Source organism: Phascolarctos cinereus, unplaced genomic scaffold, assembly GCF_003287225.1.
Source record: "Phascolarctos cinereus isolate Bilbo 61053 unplaced genomic scaffold, phaCin_HiC Scaffold_4;HRSCAF=312, whole genome shotgun sequence".
Taxonomy (NCBI): domain Eukaryota; kingdom Metazoa; phylum Chordata; class Mammalia; order Diprotodontia; family Phascolarctidae; genus Phascolarctos; species Phascolarctos cinereus.
The window spans coordinates 501,538,175-501,561,368 of record NW_027555847.1 but is presented as its reverse complement, the minus strand read 5'-3'; the positions used below and the strand labels follow the sequence as shown (position 1 = coordinate 501,561,368).

Sequence of the window (23,194 nt, the reverse complement as noted above, 5' to 3'; positions counted from 1 at the left end):
CGTTTTGGGCCCCTAAGGAAAAATATATTTAAAAGAATCCCTGGAAAAGAGCACTGGGCTTGGACTCAGAAGCCCTGGCTGTGTGACTTCAGACAAAACATTTAAATTTTCTGCGTCTATTTGTTTATCTGCAAAATAGAGAGAATGCTTTCACTAACTACCCCACAGCGTTGTTGTAAAGATTGAATGAGGCCATTTATGAGGAGATAGTTACCAAACCACCAAATAAATATTAGCAATTATTATTATAATGATCTCCAGACCCACTTCAGTACAAGGGTGTGATGGGAAGTATTTACTTCCCTGGAAGGACCAAAGAGGGATGTAGGCAAACTTCCCATGGAGGTCCATACTATAGAACTATGAAGTTAGCTGAGTAACTTATCTTCAGCTAATATGTGCCTCCTGTAACTTCAGAGGACATTGGCAACTAGGTGACATAGTGGATTATAGAACATGGGACTTGAGTCAGGAAGACTCAAGTTCAAATCCCACCTCAGACACTTAATAGCTGTGTGACCCTGGGCAAGCCTCAGTTTCCTCATCTGTACATAGGGATAACAATAGCACCTACCTTCCAGGGTTGTTGTGCGGATCAAATGAGTTGATACGAGTTAATACATTTTGCCTCTTTTTATATGACCAGCACTTAGCACAGCGCCTGGCACATAGTAGGTATTTAATGTTTATTGATTCATTGATATAGCTGAAGTAAATATGTAAATGTATTCTGTAGAGCCTTATACATCATGAAATTTTATAAAGTTCTAGTATTTTTTTGTGAAATTCTCCTGTTGAGCTGTCAGAACTCTAAACTAGGAGGAGACAGCTGCTGCTCGTAGTTCCCATACTGTGATTTCTTCCAGTCAAAGTCTTGCTCCTTGAAGGCAAGAACTACCTTTCATTTTGCCTTTGTAATCCCAGGGCCCTACACCGTACTTTGCTCCTCGTAAATCCTAACTGAGTTCTGGGATGGTTGCTTAAACTCTTTTTGGCCTCTGTACCTCCAAACCTCGCAGAGGCTGCCTTAAGAGTGGTGATTTCTAAGGTTGTATAATATTAGAAATGCAAAATCTTTTGTGGGAGGGCAGAAGGGAGGAACGAACAACTATCCTTAAACCCATAGAGCTTGTCTTTAAAACTGGCTCGGAGAAAGTTTATCTATTAACATTTTGTAGTGACTTCCCTAGACAAGATTTTGGTTATGAATTTGGTAGGTGAAATATTATTCATATTTAAGTGAAAATTCTTTGCGTTGGTCTTCATGTGGGGTTTTGTGTTGGTTTCAGACAAATAGCCTACAAATCTCTCTGGAAGATGGTCACATCGAATTAAGCTCTAGGGATTGTGGCACTCTTCTGAAATCTCCCCAGACGTATATGGATGGTTTACTGCATTATGTGTCTGTAATAAGAGATGATACCGGGTAAGCACACATGCATTTGTGCTAGAGGAAAAGATTTCAAAATATCTTTGATCTTTATCAGCATAGATGCTCCTTTAAACAATACAAAACGTGACCTTTTCACTCCTTAGTAAATGGTTTCATGAGTTGTCTCTGGCCATGAAAACCTATACTTGCTGGTCAACCTTATAGCAATGAGCCTCTCCTGAGTTAGGCAGGTTGGTCTTCAGACAACCAGGGCAGAGTCCATTATGGGCCAGTACTGCAAGGCTTTCCTGTCTAGTAGGATCTGCCAGTGCTTGTACTATGGACATATGGGCATTGATCTTTGAGAATTTAGGGTCACCTTGACACCCAGCATCAGAATAGAACATTCTAAGTAAAGAAAATGACAAATGTTGATTTAACCTTTTTTCAAGGAATTAGTTGTTGGGTTTTCCGATCTTTTTATAAGCTGTGTAGAGGCAACTGGTTTTTAGTGGTATAAAGAGCACCCCTCAGAGCCAAGAAGCCCTGGGTTCAAGTCCTGCCTGTGACTCATACTGGCTGTGTGGCCTTGGGCAGGTCACTTAATCTGTCAATACTCTAGACAACACTCTTCAGACTATAAGTTATAGAGAAGGTGCCAACACACATTGGGAGAGGGAATTTTCTCATCAGGGAGTTCCCTATATCAATTAAATCATAACTCTACTCACTATCCCTTTATAAATAAGACATGCTATTCTTGATTCTGCCATGACTTTGCTTCCGTATACAAAAGTTTCTTCAATTTTATTTATTAATTTCCTTATAAAGAAAAAAGTAGTAGTGCCAAAAGTCATAGAATGGATTGATTACTGGGCTATTTTCTGTAAAGAATCTGAATGTGTTAAAGATCAAAATCAGTATGTTGGCTCAGTTTCTTCCTTAGCACATTTCACTTGTGTTGGGGCAACTGGCTAGCACAGTGGATACAGTACCAGGCCTGGAGTCAGGAAGACTTCAGTGCAAATCCAGCCTTAGATATGTACTGGCTGCATGACCTTGGGCAAGTCATTTAACCTCTGTTTGCCTCAGTTTCCTCATCTGTAAAATGGAGATAATACTAGCACTACCTCCCAGGGCTGTTGCAAGGATCAAATGAGATAATAATTACAAAGCACCTAGCATAGGGCCTGGCACATTGTAAATGCTATATAAATATGAGTCATCTTCATCATCGTCATCTTTATCATTGTCATCTTCCCAGGCTAAGTCTTCTGATTGATGACGAGTCTCTAAGAGACAACCAAAGGCTTCGGATTTTCCCAGACTCACAGCAATCCCTACGCTTTGGAGGGAGTGATTTTGAAGGATGTATCACTAATGTATTTTTCCAGAGGTAAGTGTTTTTTTTTTAACCATTGAGATTCAAATAGGGAATAATAATAACTTTCACAGAAATGAGTTAGATTTTGTTTTTGTCCTGATACAGGAAGGATTTTTTTGTCTATAGGTGACTAGGCATATTTACAGAGGCAGAATTTTTCGAACATTTAAAAGACCTTTGTTTATATGCTACACAAATGTTCGAAAAACAGACACAATGAACCTGCAAGTGTATTTTTTTTTCAGAAGAGATGTGACCCAAGTACTCATTACCTGAGTGTACCTGATGCTCCCTACATGGGCTCCTTCCCTTCTCCTTTCTCCCTTGTTGCTCTTCAAGACTCTGTTTCCCTTCCTGAGCGACAAGGGTTTTCTCTTGCACATCCTTAGGACTTCCCTTCTCTTAAGATCTCACCCTGCTCCCCCAGCACTTTACCATAGTGCTCATTGGTGCTAGTGACAGTGGAGAAGGTGAGGGCTGCTAGCAGTATGGCTGGTGGTGAGGGAAAGAAGGAGAGGAAAAGGAGAAAGCATGGCCTGTTGCAGATAGAGTGATGAAATATCCTCTAATCATCATCTAGTGTAGCAAAACAGGGAGACTGAAATGGGAGACCAGGTAACCTGTGTTAGCTTGAGTAATGCAATGAATTTTATCTCCTTGATTGGCAAGGGTTAGAATGAAGATGTAGTGCAGGGGGGAGAAATGCAGGTATATTCTTCAAACTCTGAAGTCAATTTCCCATAAAAATATTTGAATATGAAGGAGTTAGGTTCATGAGGCAGTTAGGTGGTGCAGTGGATAAAGCACTGGGCCTGGAGTCAGAAGACCTAAGTTCAAATGTGGTCTCAGACACTTACTAGCTGTGTGACCCTGGGCAAGTCACTTAACCCCTATTTGCCTCAGTTCCTAATCTGTAAAATGGGGACACACTAGAGAAGGAAATGGCAAACTGCTCCAGTATTTTTTCCAGGAAAACCTCATAGATAAAAGTTCATGGGCTCATGAGGAGTCAGACATAACCAAACAATAGCGATAGTTAGGCTCTACACTTCAGATGCATAATATGTTAAATTGGCTTTTGTGTAAAAATGAGTATTTTTTGAAGCAAGATGCCTCTGGATATTAAGTTCCTAAATAATGTTTCCAGATTTGAAGAACTTTTGGAGCAGGGGTTCTTTGGTAGGTGCGTGTGTGTGTGCATGTGTGTGTGTGTGTGTGTGTGTGTGTGTGTGTGTGTGTGTGTGTCCATACATTTTTTATAAATATTTAATTATATTTCAACCTAACTGGTTTCCTTTGTAATTGTTTATTTTATTTTATGCATTCAAAAAACATTGTTCTCAGAAGAGGTCTATAGTCTTCATCAGACTCTCTGAGGGGCTCATCATGCAAAACAGGTCAAGAAGTCCTGCTTTGGAGCAGCTGTACCTAGCAGTTTTTACGTGGGAGCTGTCTGAGGTGACCTAGAGAAATGTACCTTTCTTTCTCTTTTGTTCTAGGTTAGCACAGAGTCCTGAGGTTCTCAATTTAGTCAGTCATACTCGGAGGGAAAAGGAGAAGGTGTCCCTAGGAGTCTGCAACTTGAATAAGCCACCTTTTCTACTGCTGCTGAAAAACTCAACAAAGATCAGCACACCCAGGGCATTCAACATTGATCGGGTATGCATCACAGCCATCAACCTCGTGTTTTCTCTATCCACAAGCTTCCTCTGCTAGAGGTTCAAGTGTTCGCATTTATTGCCTAGATGCTAACAGAGACTGAAAAGTCAATGAACTGCTTTATGCTCAGGGGAAAGACTGAAAGCCTCACAGTGGGCCCGGTGCTGGATTAGGAGTTTAGCTAGGGAAACTGCCTAGCTAAACTAGGGAACCTTAACCTCAGCCTAATTATGCAACCGTAAACTAATCATGTCTCTTCTCAGTTAATGAAGAATAAAATGGGATTTGGGTACTTGTCTCTCTCTGACATACAGAAGTGATCTGAACCTCAGTTTCCTCATCTGTAAATTAAGTTGTCAATGAAGAAAGTGCTTGGTGACATCTGTAGTGCTTTATAAATGGGTGCCTGGATTATTGTTATTTTTACAGCATTACCTGTATTGTTACTGTATCAACTTTGGCAGGGGGAAGAAGTGGGAAGATTCACTGGGTTTGGCTCCTGATTGGATGAGGGAGAGAGAGAAAATGAAGGATCCGCAATGACTGCAGTTTTGAGTCTCGATGACTGGGAGAAGGGCAGTCCCTTTAATAGAAAAAGAAGTCAGGCGGCAAAGTATACTGACACATCCCATTAACTGTGATTCTAACTTGATGCTATAAATATCCGTGAAAAAAGGGAGCATGGCTTAGTAGACTAAATGACAGCCCAGAAGCCCAAGGGTTTTTTTGAATTCTAATCCTAGCACAGTCCATCGTTACTCTCCTGGGAACCTTTTACCACATCTCAACATTCTTGTCACTTGGTTTCTCCAGTTGTTAAACTTCTCTCCTAGAGATATAAAGAGTAAGAAAAAGTCACTGAGTTGCATATGAGAAAACCATGGTTAACTAAATGTGAAGATTTAGGGTCTATCTTGCTTAATCATAATTTCTAACTTGTTCCCCATCCTTTTGTGCCAGCTACAAGGGGATATGCGTCCTGCCTCCCTGATGAAGAAGGAGGTTCAGACAAACACCCAGCACTGCATTGAGTCGGCTCAGTCCCAGACTTTTAAAGGAGCTTATCAGTTTGGAGACAGTCCCAGTAGCCACTTGGTGTACACATTCCCTAATGAGATGCTGAAAGACAGGTATTGGCATAATGGTTTGAAATTTTGCTATACTCCAGCTCGATCTGAGCACTTAGCCATGATTCTCAAAGCTCTAAAATGGAAGAAATAGAAAGGGCTCTTCAGAATTATTTAATGAGAAGGAAGGAAAAGGGACCTGGTTCTTTAATCAGCCAATAAGCATTTATTAAGCACTGTGTTTCAAGGGATACAAAGAAAAGACAAGCCTTTGCCTTCAAGGAGCTTGCATTCTAATGGCAGAGATGGAGTATTTTGCTAATGAGCTGGTAGTCTACAAAAGACAAGTGGCAAGAATGCCCACAATGAGGTCCTCATACTTGAAATAAAAACATGTTAACCTTCTGTACAGAAGCTGACTTTGGCCCCTATCCCCAATTTAGAAATGGGAATGATCTGAAAATAATTGTGATGTTTCCTTCCCAAATTGCTATTTGCTTCTAAGAAGGTACACATTCCCCCTTCCTTGCATTTTATGTTCAAAGAGACATAATCACTTTTCATTAGGAAAGTTTTTCAAATGGATCATTTTTAGACAAAGTATCTTGGCTTCTTTGTGGTGGAAACTTAATTTCTATCAATGAGAAAGGAGTGGCATCTCAGGGGCAGCTAGGTGGCACAGTGGATAGAGTGCTGGGCTTGGAATCAGGAAGACTCATCTTCCTGAATTCAAATGTAGTTTCAGACACTTACTAGCTGTGTGACCCTGGGCGAGTCACTTAACTCTATCTCAATTTCCTCATCTCTAAAAGTGAGCTGCAGAAGGAAACTGCAAATTGCAAAGCTCCTCTTAGTGTCTTTGCCAAAAAAAACCCAAATGGGGTCACCAAGAGTCAGACCTGACTGAAAGGATTCAGCAACAAAAGTCTTGGCTTCTTTGTGGTGGCAACTTATGTTTCTAGTAGTGAGAAAAGAGTGAACCAAAATGCCAGATGAAAAGCAAGTGGGAAAGGCACTTTTTGTGGGGCTTTTTTTTTTGGTTAGGCAATGGGGTTAAGTGACTTGCCCAGGGTCACACAGCTAGTAAGTGTTATGTGTCTGAGGTCGGGTTTGAACTCAGGTCCTCCTGAATCCAGAGCTGGTGCTGTATCCACAGCACCACCTAGCTGCCCCCAGAAAGGCACTTTTTGAAAAGGGCCCTTTTTCCATTTAAAAAAATCAGCAGGAATTCTAGATGGAACACCTATAAAATAGTTTTCAAAAAGACAAGTCATTGTAACATACTGGATGGAGAGTCAGAGAAAGCTGAGTTCAGCTGTTGCCTCTGATAAATACTGGCAACTTCACTGAACGCTGGGCAAGTCATTTCGTACCCCAGGCAATTCTCCAAGACTATAATTTGCAAAGCCTGTGCCAGTCTGCACTGGTGGAGGGAGTTGGTGAGTTCCACATGCTAATGAAATCACATTGCAGTTGAAATAATAATAATAATAATAATAATAATAATAATAATAATAATAATAATAAAAATAGCACTTCTAGAGTGCTTTAAGGTTTGCAAAGCACTTTACATATGTTAATGCAATGGCTGATATCCCCTACATAGTTTGAATGTTCAGTTCTGTTTAATTTTACAAACATTTTAAAGTGTTCGTTATGTTCTTGGCAATGTGTTAGGTGCTGGGGATACAAAACAAAAATGAAGCAGTCTCTGCCCTCAAGGAGCTTACAGTCTCCTGGAGGCAAATCATCAGGTCCACAGAAAAGTCAGATTGTTCACAAATAAGTTGTAAGGTTTCTGTAGCCATATGTTTGCCTTGCTCCCAAATAAACACAACTGCAGCAAGTTCTTTTGAGAAGGAGGTGACAGCAACTGACTTCCTTTCATCTTGTGGGGGGAGGGCAGGATAAACAAACTGGAAATAGTAAGTAAGGAGCAAGATGAAAATGAAGGTTAAGTATAATGAATGAGAAGAATGCAAGTTGAACAAATGAACAGGGCATCTAGGAAAGGAATGGTAATAAAGTATTACGGGAGAAAGCCTCTTCCAACCAGAGAAACTGCCACTGTTCTGTAGATTGATTCATCGCGGCCCTCTTTGAAACCCCTTTGACTACCCAATTGGAGAAACAATTTGCACATAAGCCTAAAAGGGAAGGCAAAAATAAATGGCATTTATAGTTATGAGCCCATTTCCCTGACTCTTTTCTATAGGATGGCTACTCAGGAAGCTAGGTTAACCTTGATGATAAGTGATATTCATGTAATACTTTAAATAGCAGCTAGATGGTGCCATGGATAGAGAGCTGGGCCTGAAGTCAGGAAGACTCTTCTTCCAGAGTTCAAATCTGGCCTCAGACACTTAATAGCTGGGTGATGCTGGGCAAGTCATTTAACCTTGTTGGCCTCAGTTTCCTCATCTGTAAAATGAACTGGAGAAGGAAATGGCAAATCACCACACTGTCTTTGCCAAGAAAATCCCAAATAGGCTCATGAAGAGTCAGACATTACGGAAATGACTTAGCAATAACAATTTAAGGTCCATGAAGTACTTTACATACCCTATCTCTTGGTCCACACAACAACCTCGTAACATAGGCAGGGTCAGTATTTTTATCCCCATATGACAGATAGGGAAACTGACTTGCCCAAGGTCAGACAACTAAGTAACATAGTGAGGCTTCATCTTCCTAACAAATACTAAGCGTTAGGGTGTTATGTGGAAAATTCCTGGTAAACCATAAAGCACAAATGTAAGCTGTTGTTATAAGTAACATGTCAGACTCCTGTCTTCCCTGCCAATATCATCCCACAGTTATAAAATAAAAAACAAAGAGCTCACAGAAATGCAGAGAGGGTTGCCAACAACAAATAGCTCACCTTCAGTAGACCTACTTGTCAAAATCCTTTAACTCCAAATATTAACACTGCTCCTTTGTTATTTACATTTTCAAGAAGATTCAAGAGTTTTGTATATTCTGTGCCTCTTGTTCCTATTCAGGCTCTCAGTTGCCTGCTCTGACTCATTTGATACACTATACAATTAATTTAGCCCTTAGGAAACTTGGATGAAAAAGGGTAACTGTCACACAAATTTCTGCCTCTTCCCATTTCTCTCAGTGCTGTAAGGGCCATTGGTGATCATTATTTGCATTAATGAGAACTGTAACTATGCAACAGAATATAACATCCCAGATATTTGGATCTCTCCCTAACCCTACTGAACATTAGCCAGTCCTTAGAAGCAGAAAGCTGCTTCTTTAAGATACAACTTTGCTATAAAACACTTTTTATATCTGATGTTCATCCATAGATTTGACAAGCTTCAGTTTTGTAATGTCCTTTACTCATTCCCAAAGTCAGGAAGACCTGAGCATAAATCCAGCTTCAGACACTTACTGACTGTGTGACCTAGGACAAGTCACTTAACCTCTGTTTACCTCAAGTTCTTCATCTCTAGTTATTCAGTCATTTCAGTCATGTATAATTCTTTGTAACCCCATTTGGGGTTTTCTTGGCGAGGATACTGGAGTGGTTTGCCATTTCTTTCTCCAGCTCCTTTCCCAGTGGACAAAACTGAGACAAACAGGGTTAAGTGATTTCCCCAGCGTTACACAGGTAGTTAATGTCTGAGGCTGGATTTGAATTCAGAAAGATGAGTCGTCCTGATTTCAGGGCCAGTGCTCTATCTACTGTGCCACCTGGCTTCCCGTACCTTGCCTCCTAGAGTTGTTTTGAAGATAATATCACATAATATTTATAAAACAATATGAAACCCTGAGAGTACTATGTAAATGTTAATTATTTTCATATTATCATAGAGGGAAATAACCTCCTGCCTCTTATCACTCACCCTTCTGTGAGCATATGTAAAAAGTAATATATATTTAGGGGCATAAAAATTCCACCCTGCTATTCAATATACAATTATACAACCAGCTAGATCTCATCATAAAATTTCATAGCAACTCCCTAGGAGAGCAGATAAATAGCAGCAATTGAACTGGGAAGAGTTACTCTATGTTAATGTCAAAGAATATGAGAAGGGTAGGATGTATGACCTGGGGCAAGTTTCTTCTCTCTGTACCTCAGTTTCCTGAATGATTGCACAAGTTTTTTTTTTTCCTAACAAAATTTCTTTTCATTCTGAACTTAACAAATACCAAATAAAATGAGCATTTGCATATGCATAGTAGAACAGAAAAAAAGGAAAATTGTACATGAAATTGCAGGTCTCTGTTGTATACAGCTTGATTTTCTTTTTTAGATGTATGATAGCTTTCAAAACTCTCCTGCTTGTCTGTTCTTCTTTCTGGCCTCCCCCTTGGTTCTCTGCATTTACGAGTGATCATAAAAGGCTTCATCCTGTCTTTGTCTCCTTCAGTTACAGATCACAGTTTGCTGTGGATATACGGACAACTTCCAGTGCTTCAGGACTGATGTTTTTTGCAGGGAGTAAGAGCTCCTCGGTGGTGCTTTACATTGCAAAGGGACGCATTGTCTTTTTACTGAGGGCGGAAGGAAAGAAGTTAAGACTGAAAACCAAAGAGAAATTCAACGATGGGAAGTGGCACACGGTAAGATGTACTATAGCAGTGGAAAACTCACAGCCCAAACCTCTGAAATATGTGTGCCATAGACGTGACCCTTTACAGATCCAACATGCTTCAGAGAGAAGAATCAAGCCAGGAACTCCACCTCTGGGTTTAGATCCTGTGCCTGGAGAACTAATAAGGAACAATAAGAGGCAATAATATACCTTCCCATACATTCACTGTCTTAAATATTTAACACGCTGTGTCTATGCAACTTTTTCTCAACACCGAGAAGCTTATAAAAGTATAATATTATAAAAGACACCACAATGGAACAAACTTTTTTATTCCCCAGAAACTTTGACCAGGCTTACCTGTGTTATTCTATCTACCTTGCTTTTCCTGCTCCCTAGGTCATAATAATAATAATAATAATAATAATAATAATAATAATAATAATAGCTGGCATTCATGTAGCACTTGTAAGTTTTACAAAGTGCTTTACATAAATTATCTTGCTTTAAAACAATACTAAGAGACCAGCGCTACAGTCTTGTTATCCCCAATTTACAAATGAGTTAACCAAGTCTTAGAAGCTAGCCTAGTCATATAGCTAAGTGTGAGCTTAGCTCATACTTAATGTATGAGCTAAGCTCATACATAAATGTAGAGTTAGAAGGGCCCTCAGAGGTTATCTAGTTTGACCACCTCATTTTTTGCTTTTTAGGCAATTAGAGTTAAGTGACTTGCTCAGGGTCAGACAGCTAGTAAGTGTCAAGGCCAGATTTGAACTCAGGTCCTCCTGACTCCAGGGCTGGTGTTCTATCCATTGTGCCACCTAGCTGCCCCCCACATACACTTTCTAGGTTTAGGAAGATTAAGTGACTTGTGGGTAGTCACATAGCTATTAAGTGTCAGAGGTATGATTTGAACTAAGGTCCTGCAGATTCCAAGTCTGGAATCTATACATGGTGCCAAGCTTGTGTCCTTATCCTGAATCCACATCCAGTACTCTTCCCACTGCACTGCTTCTCCAAGCTGGCCATCTAAGCAAAATGATGTAATACTCTCTTTGCCCAATTGTACCCCATTCTGCCTCCACAGCTTCCCAAACCCTCCCTCCTTCCCCATTCAGGCTGCTTTCATAATCTCTTTACCAGCAAAGCCTCTTTCTGATTTCTAGTTGTATAAAATGTTAATAGCAGTGCTCTGGAGCCAGCTCAAACCAACTCATGAGAACCAATTGTTGTATTTTCTGTGGGAGCATTTACCCCTCAGAAAGCAGCAAACACTACAAACGAGGCTCTGATTTATTGTTTTGTTGATCGTCTAGGCTTAAGAAAATGCTGGAGAAACATGTTAATGATGCAGATTAAAAAAAGTATGTCATACATATTGGGGGGGGGGGAGCGAAGCACTAGCTGTTAAACATTTACCAGTACACTCCTGAGAAACATCATCTACTCCAACACTCTATTCTTCCTGAAGAGGAAACTAAGACCCAGAGAGGTCTAGTGACCTGCTAGTTGGTGTCAATTGAGACTAGAAGCCAGGTTTCCTGACATCCATCTCAGGCCTCATACCCCGTTGCCTCTTTTACAAGAAAGCATAATGTCATGACAGTGTGGCAGAATGAAAAGAGACCAGAGCTGGCATCAGGACCCTGGGGGTCGAGCCATTGCTTTGACACTGATTGGCTGTGGGGACGGTGGGCAAGTCCCACCACTGAACTGTCTGCAGGGCCACCAAAGTGAGTTTTTTTTTCTCTTTCTGATTCTAGTAACTAGTAGCCAAGTTCAGCTCCAACTCCTCAGTCAAAGAGGAATCTAAATCTGGATGTTTTCTTTCTCTCCAAGGTCATGTTCGGGCATGAGGGAAGGAAGGCCCATCTTGTTTTAGATGGTCTAAAAGCCCAGGAAGGAAGCTTGGCTGGGGATACTATCTTTCCTATCAAACCACCGCTGATTTACCTGGGGGCCTCTCCTAGGGTGAAACTGAAGGTAAATACTTCGGCTCTTCGAGGGATGAAAATATTCCAGCTATGGAATTATAACCATAATCATGATATATAATGCCTTACTTCTAGATTGTTGTTTTTTTAAATCTACTTAATGCTCATAAACCCCCAAATTCTACTCCCAAAGAAGTTCTTTCTTCACCCCTCTGCATTCCTAAGGAGATCATAAGACCCAGAGTGAATCAACAGGGACCAATCTCTCCATGATGGCTGTGCTAGCTGAAATTCTTACTGTCTTCACTCCAGGATATGCAGGAACAGAATAAAATTTCTTCATAGCTTATCCATAACTCATTGGTTCAGTGCATTGTGCTGGGACACTTTGGGGCCCTTGATTACTAAATATTATAGTCAACCCATAGGGATCATAATTACATAATTAACTTTAAATTGTGGTCAGCCACAAGGACTCAGGATCCTGAGAGATTTGAAATATAGACTGATTCAGTGAGTGATGTTAAGTTATAAAAACCTTTTTCTTATGTACCATAGGGATTCAAATCAGTTGTCTGTTCTTACTGGGACAGGCGTATCTTGTCTCTGATGTTAATACCAGATTGGCTACAGAATTTTGGAGTAGAAAGGGACTTCAGAGTTCATCTGGACTAAGCCATGCCCACACCCAAAGAGAATCTGCTCTGTAACACACACCCCCTCCCACATGTCATCATTGAGCCTCTACTGGAAGAGCTCGTATAATTGGGAATTCACTCCCCCAGATGGCATCCCTTTCCACTTCAAGTTTCCTATCCTCCGTGGTGCCTTATCTGACTGTGAATGTTTGTTCCATCTGGTTCAACATTTATTTAGTGCCTATTCTGGGTGAAGGATTGAATAAACAACGTGACCCTCAGATCATTCACTCCTCTTTAATTTAGCCCATTATGATTTGGCTATTTATTAAATAAATACTTTTTAGATAGCTCATAGCATCTGTCATAAGATGGGCCATATTACTTGTTGACCTCATTACAAAAATGCAGTTAGTGCCAATGAATATCTGTATATTGCATTTAACTCTCTTCACAATAAGCACCCACTGGGTTTAATGAGTGTTTTTCAATAATTCAAACTATCCCAGTGGTGCATAACATCCTCACTTGCCTTCTAATTTAATTGTGGAACATTTATGAAGTATCAGGACTTGATGTATTTGATGATGTGGTTAGCAACTTTCCACTTGATCATATTTTTAGAACTTCATGATTCACTGGCCCCTTTTCATATACTAAAACTGCCTTTTATTAAACTCTTAATTCAATCAGAAGAAAATCTGGAAAATGTTTTGTACCTTCAAGGAAGTAAAGTGGCAGGTGTGAGAATTATAGGACAGAGGTCTCTCCTGCTGCACATCTTACCTCCCTGTTGTGTGTTTGTTGTGTGTGTGTGTGTGTGTGTGTAAAAATATGCACACAGTTGTATAAATGTGCTTATGTATATTATACTCTCTATATATGACATGTCTATATTATAGTATATATGTTATGTGTACATGTATATATCTCTCTAAATATATATGTCATATATACCTACATGTAGGAACATATGTATATGTGTGTACATCTAGTATATAGCTGGTATATGTGATTGAATATGTGTACACACATACTCATTGTATGCATAGCATATATGTATATATGTATATATGTATATATATATATATGCATGCATACATACATATTTTATCTATATATGGAAGGAGAAGAGACAGACATTTTCCTACAACCAAGCCCAACCATCCCTTATTTTCTAATAAGCCATTCTTGGCCTTTCCCTTTCTAATCTATGTACATACATTGTTTAGAGCTGTTCATTTCTTCTAAAGTTCCCTTTTTTCTCCAAATATTTGCAGAGCCTCCCCAAGAGCAGCTTTGTGGGATGCCTGAGGAACTTTAAGCTGGATGGAAAGGCCTTGGACACCCCCTCTCAAAACTTTGGGGTAGCCCCCTGTTTGGGTGGCCCTCTTGAGAAAGGAGTGTATTTCTCCCAAGAAGGCGGGCACATCAGCTTTGGTAACTAACAAATGCATGGAGTTTCTGTCTCTGAGTCTTGAGTTTACTCTCCTTTTTATTTGAGCATTTTGATAAGCAATTCTAACTATTTTTATTTTTAAAAGATGACTCCTGGATGCAGGGAAAAGAATTTGAAATAGTTGTCAGCATTCGTCCTAGAAGCCTCAATGGAATCTTAATGCATTTTGGAAGACACCCTGGGCAGCATTTAAGTGTTTATATGGAGGAAGGAAAGGTGAGTGATAGCTCTATTTCCATTCTATTGGAATGGGAAGAGCACACTGGCTATGGATGAGGCTGGAGCCCATTTCCAGAAGGCTGTGATTGACCAGTGTATGGGAGAAGACAGAATAATAGCTCTGGAGTTTAGGGAGCTATTTTATCTTTATCGAATTACTTAATATTCATGTGCCACACTTCCTCACCTGTAAAGTGGGGACAATAATCCTTTTATAACTCTTTAATGAGAGTCAGTGAAATGAACCTGCTCATGAACTGCTGTAATTATATCACATCCTCACTCAAAAATCCTCCCCCCCCCGCTCTTGGGTTCAGCTTTGGGGAGCACATTTTAGGAAACAGCATTGATAAGTTGGAGAGGGTCCAGAGGACAGTAACCAACATGCAATATGAGCAATTGGTCAAACATTTATTAAGCACCCCCTTCGTTCAAGGTGCTATACTAGGTGCCTGGAAAACAATGACAGAAATGAAACAATCCCTGGTTTCAAGGAGTATGCCTGCTTTCTCAGGGGCAGTGAGGAGATGGGATAAGATGTATACAGGTATATCAATAAAGTATATACAGTGAATACAAAGTAATTCAAAGAGAGTACTAGTAGCTAGCGGGGATCAGGACTGGCTTCATGTAGAAGGCAGTACGTGAGCTGAGCTTTGTGGAGGGAAAGGGCAATGAGGGATTATAACAGGTGAAGGGAAGGAGGGAACACGTTCCAGAAATGGAGGATAGCCTGTGTAAAGGCACATAGGCAGGAGATGTGTGTGAGGTACAGCAAGCAGGCCAGCTTGGAATGGAGAATACTTCAAAGTCAATAATGTCTAAAGCCCTGAAAGCTAGGCTGACTACAGGGTTGTGAAGGCCTTTAAATGCCAGCCGAGGGAGTTTTTATTTTGTCTTGGAGTCAGTAGGAAGCCAGTAAAGCTTTTAGGGGAGGAGAGTGCCATAGTCAGACACCTGTGCTTCCGTAATATCACTTTGGCAGCTTTGTGGAGGTGGGTGGATTAGATAAGTGAGACAGTTTAGGGAGGGAAACCAATTAGAAGCTGACACTATGGTATATGGGATGGGGGCAGGGAGATGGCAGAGTGGATAGAGTGCTGGCCTGAATTCAAACCCATTCTTAGATACTAATTATGTGACCTTGGGTAAGTCACTTAACCTGTTTCCTCAACTGTAAAGTTAGGATAATAACAAATCCTGCCTCCCTGGGTTGTTGTGAAGATCCAATAAGATAATATTTGTAAAGTGTTAACTAGTGCCTGGCACACAGTAGGTGCTATATAAATGCTAGCTATTATTATTATTATTAGGGGCCTGAATTAGGGTGTACGCCCTGTGAGTGCAGAAAAGCAGATGTTAGTGGAAGTAGAACTGTTGATATCTGGCAACTGATTGGATGTGGAGCATGAAAAAGTCAAAGGTAATCAGTTTAAGGAATTAGGCAGACAAAAGGAGGCTTGATGGAAGGAAGGAATTTATCACACAAAATCAGGCTTGCTGTGTTCAGTCACAGAGGGCAAAACTAAGCATTAACGGGTAGAATCTGCAAAGACACACATTTAGATTTGCTGTAATGAAAAATGTCCCAGTAATGACACGTGTCCAAAAATGCACTGGGCTCCCTCGTTCCCCTAGCAATGTAGCCCTGAGGTCAGCTGGGAGAGCCCCTGGATATGAAAGGATGAACTACAAGTAAAATCAAGAACCCTCCACTTGAAGGAAGAAAATGACATAGTTTTATTTAGTTCAAAAACTGCCAGAAAAGGCCACATCATCTAATTGTGTGCAGATTTTATGTAAATAATATGTAAATATCACCCCAGTTTTCCTTACCTGGAAATTTGATATGCCATTAATAATGCCTAGAAAGCATTTTTAATTTCCTCAAAGAAAAGCCACTATAAAAATACAGGGTATTCTTTTGGCATCTTTATCTAGCTGGCTGCCTAGCCCTTCCACCAGGGCATGTGTCCCAGGCAGCAGCACCTTTGGCCTATCAAATCTCACCTGCTGATGGGTGCAAAGCCAGATGTGCTTCTGTATAAATTACAGGAAAGACTTATCATCTAACTTACTGATCACTGATATTTACCAATCTTATTTGAGTAGCGAATAAAAACATCATCTGAATAGACTGGACATGAGTGGCACTATTGCTCTGCATCGTTGGTCCTTCTTTGGGACTGGAGGCATCTCATTTAGCATTGGACAGTCAGGAGTATGCAATGTGAGGAGTGAGCACAAGTTGTAGATTCTTTGTAATCCCTCTTCTGTGCTCAACACCTGGGTGTTCCTAGGGAATGTCAATGGAATTAATGGGGCAAGAGGGACAGAACCAAAAAAAGCCTCTTCTCTTCCTGGAAGAACTCATATAAAAAGTCCTTATGTGTTTCAGGTCACTGCTTCTGTGGACAGTGGGGCTGGTGAGATGCTGACATCAGTCACACCTAAGCAATCTCTATGTGATGGACAGTGGCACTCAGTAGCAGGTATGGTAGCAGATGCTAGGAAAAATGACTTCCCATTTCAAAATGGATTGTTTCCAAACTTTTGGGACCTCTTTTAGTTAACGCTAGTGCCTACCAATTCAGTCGATGCCTGCCAGCAATGAGAAAGTTAAACACGATGTCTCTGTTCTAAGATAGAGCTATTCCAAGCCCCTGAATTGTGTATAGGACTTAAGAATTCAATTCCTCTTATATGTTATTACATTAATATAATGTTTGAACCTGGTAAGTGGATTCAAAGAACAGCTTTCATTTATGTGGACTTCTCACTAAAATCTTGTAAGGCAGGCAGTACAAGATTTATAATCCCTATTTTACAGATGAAGAAAACAAGGGTTAGGAATGTGAATTGACCTGTCCACTGTTGCACAGCTAATTAATTGCAGAACTGTGGCTACAATGAAGGTCTTTTGACACCAAATCCAATACTTTCCCCACTACACCAAATCAACTGTGTGTTCCTAAGGGTAATTGTTGGGGTGGGCTTTTTTTTTTTTTGCTTTAAAAATACCTTTTGGGTGGGCTTTGAGCCGTTAATGAGGACAATTAAGTAAGCAAAGCCTTAGGTTGAAAAGAAAAATAACATAGGCAACATTAGTTCATGGAAGTGTGTGACTGTGTGGAAGTGTGTGACTATGGAAAGTGACCTTTTCTTGGAGACAAGTATCACGGCTTTGACAATTCAGTCAGCTTCAGTATCCTCACCTGGAAAACAGGGGCAACAGATACTTGTACTGCCTGGGTCTCCCGGCTGTTGTGAGAAATGCCTTTGGTCCACCCTAAAGTGCTGTAGAAATGTGAGGCATCATCCATAGTGGGCACTGTCTTCAAAAACATGCCCACACAATACAACATATCTATGTATATGCAGACACATGTGCATGCACATATGTGTACGTGTATGTATGTGTGCACATATGCATGCATATGCATAGATTTTTCTCTGTGCTTTCATGAGATAGGGAGCTCGTGGTGAGGCTTTTCCTCTACCAATTAAGTCAGTATAATTCAGAGAATGGTGTGGGACCCTGTGAGGTTAAATAACTTGCCCAAGGTCACACAGCCAAAAAGTGGCAGAACCAGAATTTAAATCCAGATATAACTCCAAGGCCAGCTGTCTATCCGCTATCCCATACTGCCTCTCAGCACACACATATATACATATAAGAATGAATTTATGCTGACATAAATTCTTTGTCATTTAAAGTCAGGATCTTTTTTATTTTTTCCCACTTAAAGAGGCCTTCTGGGATAACATTATAATTATGAGATTATTAACATGATTTATTATTATTATTATTATTAACAAGGATATATTTTTGTTTGGATTGGGGAATGGGATTCAGCAGTTTACACAGAGCTATATTTGGTGTCAAGATGAATTTGGAATCAGTTATTGAAAACCATGTTTCCAGAGGACAAGTACAAATAAACACATGTAAAGGCCAAACTGATATCATAGTTCAAGTAGCTACTCACATATGGGGAAATCTCCTTTCAGGGAGGGAGTGTAACTGACTGGCTTCGTTTTCCACACAGTCACTCTAAAGGAGAATTTGCTGCAGCTCGACCTGGACACAGATAGCAACTATGAGACTGGAGAGCTGCCTAGCCTGCCGGCCAGCATCCAACAGCCTTTGTATTTGGGAGGCATCCCAGGTGACTATTCCTCAGAATGATTACATTGGTTTCTCTTAACCTTCTCAGACAATCATATCAAATCCAGTCACTAGATTTATGATTGGTGATTAGATGCCAAGAGCAGCCGTGTGCTGGTTTTCTCAGGAGGGCTTGGGCCTTGGAGAGCTTGAGGCTTTGCTGTAATCGAGGACCCAAAATACCAGCATCACAGGCCCATTTGGGAGCCAAGGTGATGCTGCCAGTCCCCTTGTATTCGCTGGTTCAAACTGCTGCTGCTACTGCACCCTGCCTCATTCTGACAGTTCTCTAGGTGCTTTTTGGAGCCTCATAAGAAGCTGAATTAGCTAGCATAGTGATTAGAGCAGAGGATTGAGAAGAGAAGTGAAAGAAAGGAGTTCTCCCTTCTTTGTCATCAGCTCTCTACTAGTGAGCTGGTTAGCCTCATGGAGCTGGGAGTAGAGACTCAGGCAAGTCAAATGTAGACAAGATAATGGATCATGGGCTCTGAGAGCTAAAATTAGAAAGGACCTCAGAGGCCATCTGACCCGCTCTATCATTTTACAGATAAACAAATTGAAGCCTGGGAAGGTTATATGACTTGTCCCAGGACACACGGGTTGTAGGCATAAGTAGTGAGATTTGAACTCAGGTTCTCTGATTCCTGAGACAGTGAGACTGGAAATATCAAAATAAATATTAAATGTCTATAAGTATCTCTCTGCTCTCCTGATGAGTTTATTTCTCCCCCAAAGTTGGTTAGGTATCAGCTTTATAATTATTCCATGATCTTTAAGTTTAGGGCAGAAGACCTTCCTTGAAGACCTTAAAGGATCAGCTTGATCTTAATTTATTAGCATGTTGTTTAGGAATATCCTGCATAGGGTCAGGGAGGTGAGGGACTGGATGATTTTTTTTTAGTTAGTTTTTTTTTTCCTACAAGAATCTGAAGAAATTTTTAAAATACACTGTTTGCCCTATCCATTATTTTAACCATACCGGTCATATATTAAGTATCTCTCTCTTTCTTTTCTCAGCCAACTTGACAACACTGAAGCTGCCTGTACAAAAACCCTTCTTTGGCTGCATGAAGAAGGTCATGATCAACAGTGTAGCTGTCTCTGTCACTAAGGCCTCAGAAGTCCAGGGAGCTGTCAGTCTGAATGGCTGTCCTGTCTACTAACTCTAACCAGTGATGTGCATAACGAGAAAGCCCTTGGAAAACAGTGTGGATGGAGCCATCCAAGGCCTGAATGGCATGGAATTCACCTTCTTGAATACTGACTCCCAGACACCCACATTTTCCACTCTTTTCAAAATAATTCCTGAATCAAAATGTTGTCCCAGATGGCTCAACAGCCAATCTCATGCTTACTGATGGCCCCATATACTCCTCTCCTATTGGCATTGTACAAGTCTTTGACATTCGTGTATGTTTTACATAAAATGCTGTTTATTTGTAAAGATGAGCAAAATAGCATATGTTTATAATGCAGAACATGATTTATTATTTGTTAAAAAATAACATAAGTGGAAATTGAAGCACTTTAAAGTGAAACTTTGGCATGTGTTACACGAGGTTATAATTTATGGGCCCAAATAAATGCAACATACTCTTTCAGTTTTCTGATGTTTTACATAACATTAACACAGAATTATACTGGAAAAATCTAATTGTCCTAATTTGTATGCTTACAGTGCAGTAGTTTCCCTGCAACAAACACATGAATTTGTGAGACAAGAGTCTCTAGAGGCAGGACTCTAAGGACGTTACAGAGGAATAAAGCAAAATTTCTGGTTCCAACTGCCATCACACTTTGACATTATTTGGGGACTGTGGTCAAAATAACTTATTTAGGGGATAGTGGAAGGGAAACAAATAAGAACACCAACTTGAAATTCTGCCCAGTCGTCATCAAAATGGTGCTCTGCTGGGCACTGTTGAGCTTAACAGGAAGCCCCAGGTCGCAGCCTATTCTTCACAGTTGTACCCACCAATTTATAGTAAATTGGGAATGGTTACTTGGGTGTGTTCAATAGTTTTCTGATTACTAAAAGAATAGCTCCCCTTTCAGCTGTACTTCTGACTCTCTAGATTTTGCCTTCTCCCCTAAAACTTCACTGAGGGCCTAGGGCTCCTCACCCTGGGACATCCCTCCATGCTGGCTCCCTTCTCCCATTGGTGATTTCCTTCTGATACCTCCACTTTGGGGATGGGCCAGGGCATTTATGCTTCATTCTTCTCCAGGATGTGCTTCTGAGGTGTACCTTTTCCTCCCTACCCTCTTTTTCAACTCTGCTTAATGATTTATCTTCCCTCATCGGAATGTAAGCTCCTCGAGGACAGAAACTTCCTTTTTCTTTGTATTTGTATCTTCAGTGCTTAACCATAGTTCTTGATTATAGGGAGGGCATAATAAATGCTTGTTGTATTTAAACATAGAGGGAAAGTGAAGGATATAGCAGGGGAAGAACCAGAAAAAGTTGCCAGAACACAGAGAAACCCATCTTTCCTCCAATCTAATGCCTCTGGGAATAGAGAGGCCATATTGAGTTTGGAAAGACCTTAGCCTCGGAGAGAGAAGAGGTTACTGGGATTGACAGAAAGGTGTCAGAGAAATGGGAGGATTTACTAGCTAGTGTATTTGGCATATATTGACCATATAAAGCAGATCTAAGTTAACTTTCTCAAAAGACAAGTAAAAGTCTCTAACTGTGAGCTACTAACAACTATTTCTACTCAAGGAGATTAAAGGGAGATTGAGAATGCATATAAGCAAATTTACCTGTAATTCAAAAAGCGTGAAAGAGAGCATGTAGAAGAAATAGTTCCAAGTTCCAGACTGAAAAGGTCTACAAACAATTCCTCTACCAAATATCTAGCCCTAGCTGCATTTTAAGTTTGCTAAGGGCAGCTAGGTTGCACAGTGGATAGAGTACTGGGCTTAGAATTGGGAAGACATCTTCATGAGTTCAAATCCGGCCCTAGACACTTACTAGCTCTGTGGTGTTAGGCAAGTCATTTTACCCTGTTTGTCTTAATCTACCAGAGAAGGAAACAGCAAACCACTATAGCATCTTTGCCAAGAAAACCCCAAATGGGGTCATGAAGAGTCAGAAACAACTGAACTGAAGTTACTACTACTATCATATTCCATATAACAACCCTGGGAGGTAGATACTATTATTAGACCCATTTTTGGATATGAGCAAATGGAAGTAGACAGGTTAAGTGACTTGCCTAGGGTCACATAGCTAGGAAGTATTAAGTTGGATTTGAATTCAGGTCTTCCTGATGCCAGGTCCTGTGCTCTATTTATTGATCTACTACCTGCTCAGTCATGAATAGTCTCCTTTATCTCTGACCTATGGATGTTGTTTTGTTTTGTTTTCTATTTCATTAACATGGAAATGTGGAGTTAAATTAGGTGCAATCTCAAATCTGGTTCCATTTATAAACTAACATATGACAGGAAAGAGAAACTTGTCTCAATTTTGTCATATCTCAGGTTTACAGAAGTCTGTGAAGATGATTAAAAAAAACATCAGGAGAAGAAAATGCTGATAGGGACAATTCAGAAAAAGAGCCTGATTTGATAAAGTTTCACATGGCAGAAGTTACACCCAGTGAGCTGGAAATATCAAAGGAGAAGGGATGAGAGAAGTACCAGTCGACTTGGAGTCAGGAAGAATTGAGTTCAAATCCTGTCTCAGACCCCTATTTGCTGTATGACCTTTGACAAACAAGTCACAAATTTCTAGGATTTCAATTATCTCATCTTCCAAGTTATTTTGAAAATCAAATGAGATAATATTTATAAGATAGTATATAAATGATATAATTATTAAGTATCTGTGTAATACTGGCTATGAAGTCCAGGAACTATTTTGGAAATATCCATGGATTCATTAGGTTAGGTAGCACAGTGGATCTAGCACTGGTCTGGGAATCAGGAAGATATCCTCGTGAGTTCAGATCTGGCACTTAACCCTGTCTGCCTCAGTTCCTCTTCTATAAAATGAGCTGAAGAAGGAAATGGCAAACCATTCCAGTATCCTTGCCAAGAAAACCCAAAATGAGGTCACAAAGAGTCAGAAATGACTGAAATGACTCAACATAGATTCTTTGGTAGATACAGCCTGCCAGTTAAAGCTATCAACATTCAGAGATTTAGGAGGCAAAAACCAGGTTTATTATACTCCAGTACAACAAAAGAATATAATTTTTTGGATTATATCTGCCAAAACTAGGAGAAAGTAAAGATTTGCATTACAAAGTTAAGAAGAAAATCACATCACATCTAGTTTATGAAAAAAAATCACTAAAAGGGGAGCAATCTGGGATTTACAACTGCAGGGTGGGTATCATAAATTGTTTTATCACCATTCTTTTTCTTAATCAAACTAATTGGGAGTCATAGGAAAATCTCAAGCAGCTACCTTGTGATTTTGTGACTTCCCTTATAATTTTGACTTTCTTCACAATTAAAGTAGCCATGTTGGACACAAAATAATAATGGAGAAAAAGGAATTTAAAAACTCATAGAGTACAACATGATAATTTGTTTTACAACTGTAACCTATAGTCCTAGAGCAAAAGCCCTGCACTCCCCTGGACCTGAGTTCAAGCTTGGAGGCATTTCAGTAATTAATAGTGTCCACAGCTTGTGTTTTTCCCTCCCTGTAGTTTCTCTGGGAAAATCAGAATATGTGTCATTTTCTCTCTCCCCTAAGGATGTTCTATTCTACTGAAGTCTTGCT

The 23,194-nt window shown here is 40.1% G+C and overlaps 1 protein-coding gene across 3 annotated transcripts in view; it reads left to right on the top strand.

Annotated features, from left to right (window-relative positions):
• The window catches only part of LAMA3 (laminin subunit alpha 3), a 319,129-nt gene extending 299,075 nt beyond the window's left edge, over positions 1-20,054 (top strand). For all 3 annotated transcript variants that reach the window (XM_078153463.1, XM_020968691.2, XM_020968692.2), the window contains 11 exons: positions 1,290-1,426; positions 2,637-2,768; positions 4,256-4,415; positions 5,376-5,545; positions 9,868-10,060; positions 11,875-12,018; positions 13,888-14,047; positions 14,152-14,282; positions 16,684-16,777; positions 18,335-18,454; positions 19,471-20,054. In XM_078153463.1, the coding sequence (XP_078009589.1) occupies positions 1,290-1,426; positions 2,637-2,768; positions 4,256-4,415; positions 5,376-5,545; positions 9,868-10,060; positions 11,875-12,018; positions 13,888-14,047; positions 14,152-14,282; positions 16,684-16,777; positions 18,335-18,454; positions 19,471-19,616 (1,587 nt within the window). In that variant the 3' untranslated portion in view covers positions 19,617-20,054. The remainder of the gene's footprint in view (positions 1-1,289; positions 1,427-2,636; positions 2,769-4,255; positions 4,416-5,375; positions 5,546-9,867; positions 10,061-11,874; positions 12,019-13,887; positions 14,048-14,151; positions 14,283-16,683; positions 16,778-18,334; positions 18,455-19,470) is intronic.
• The last annotated feature ends 3,140 nt before the right edge of the window (positions 20,055-23,194 follow it).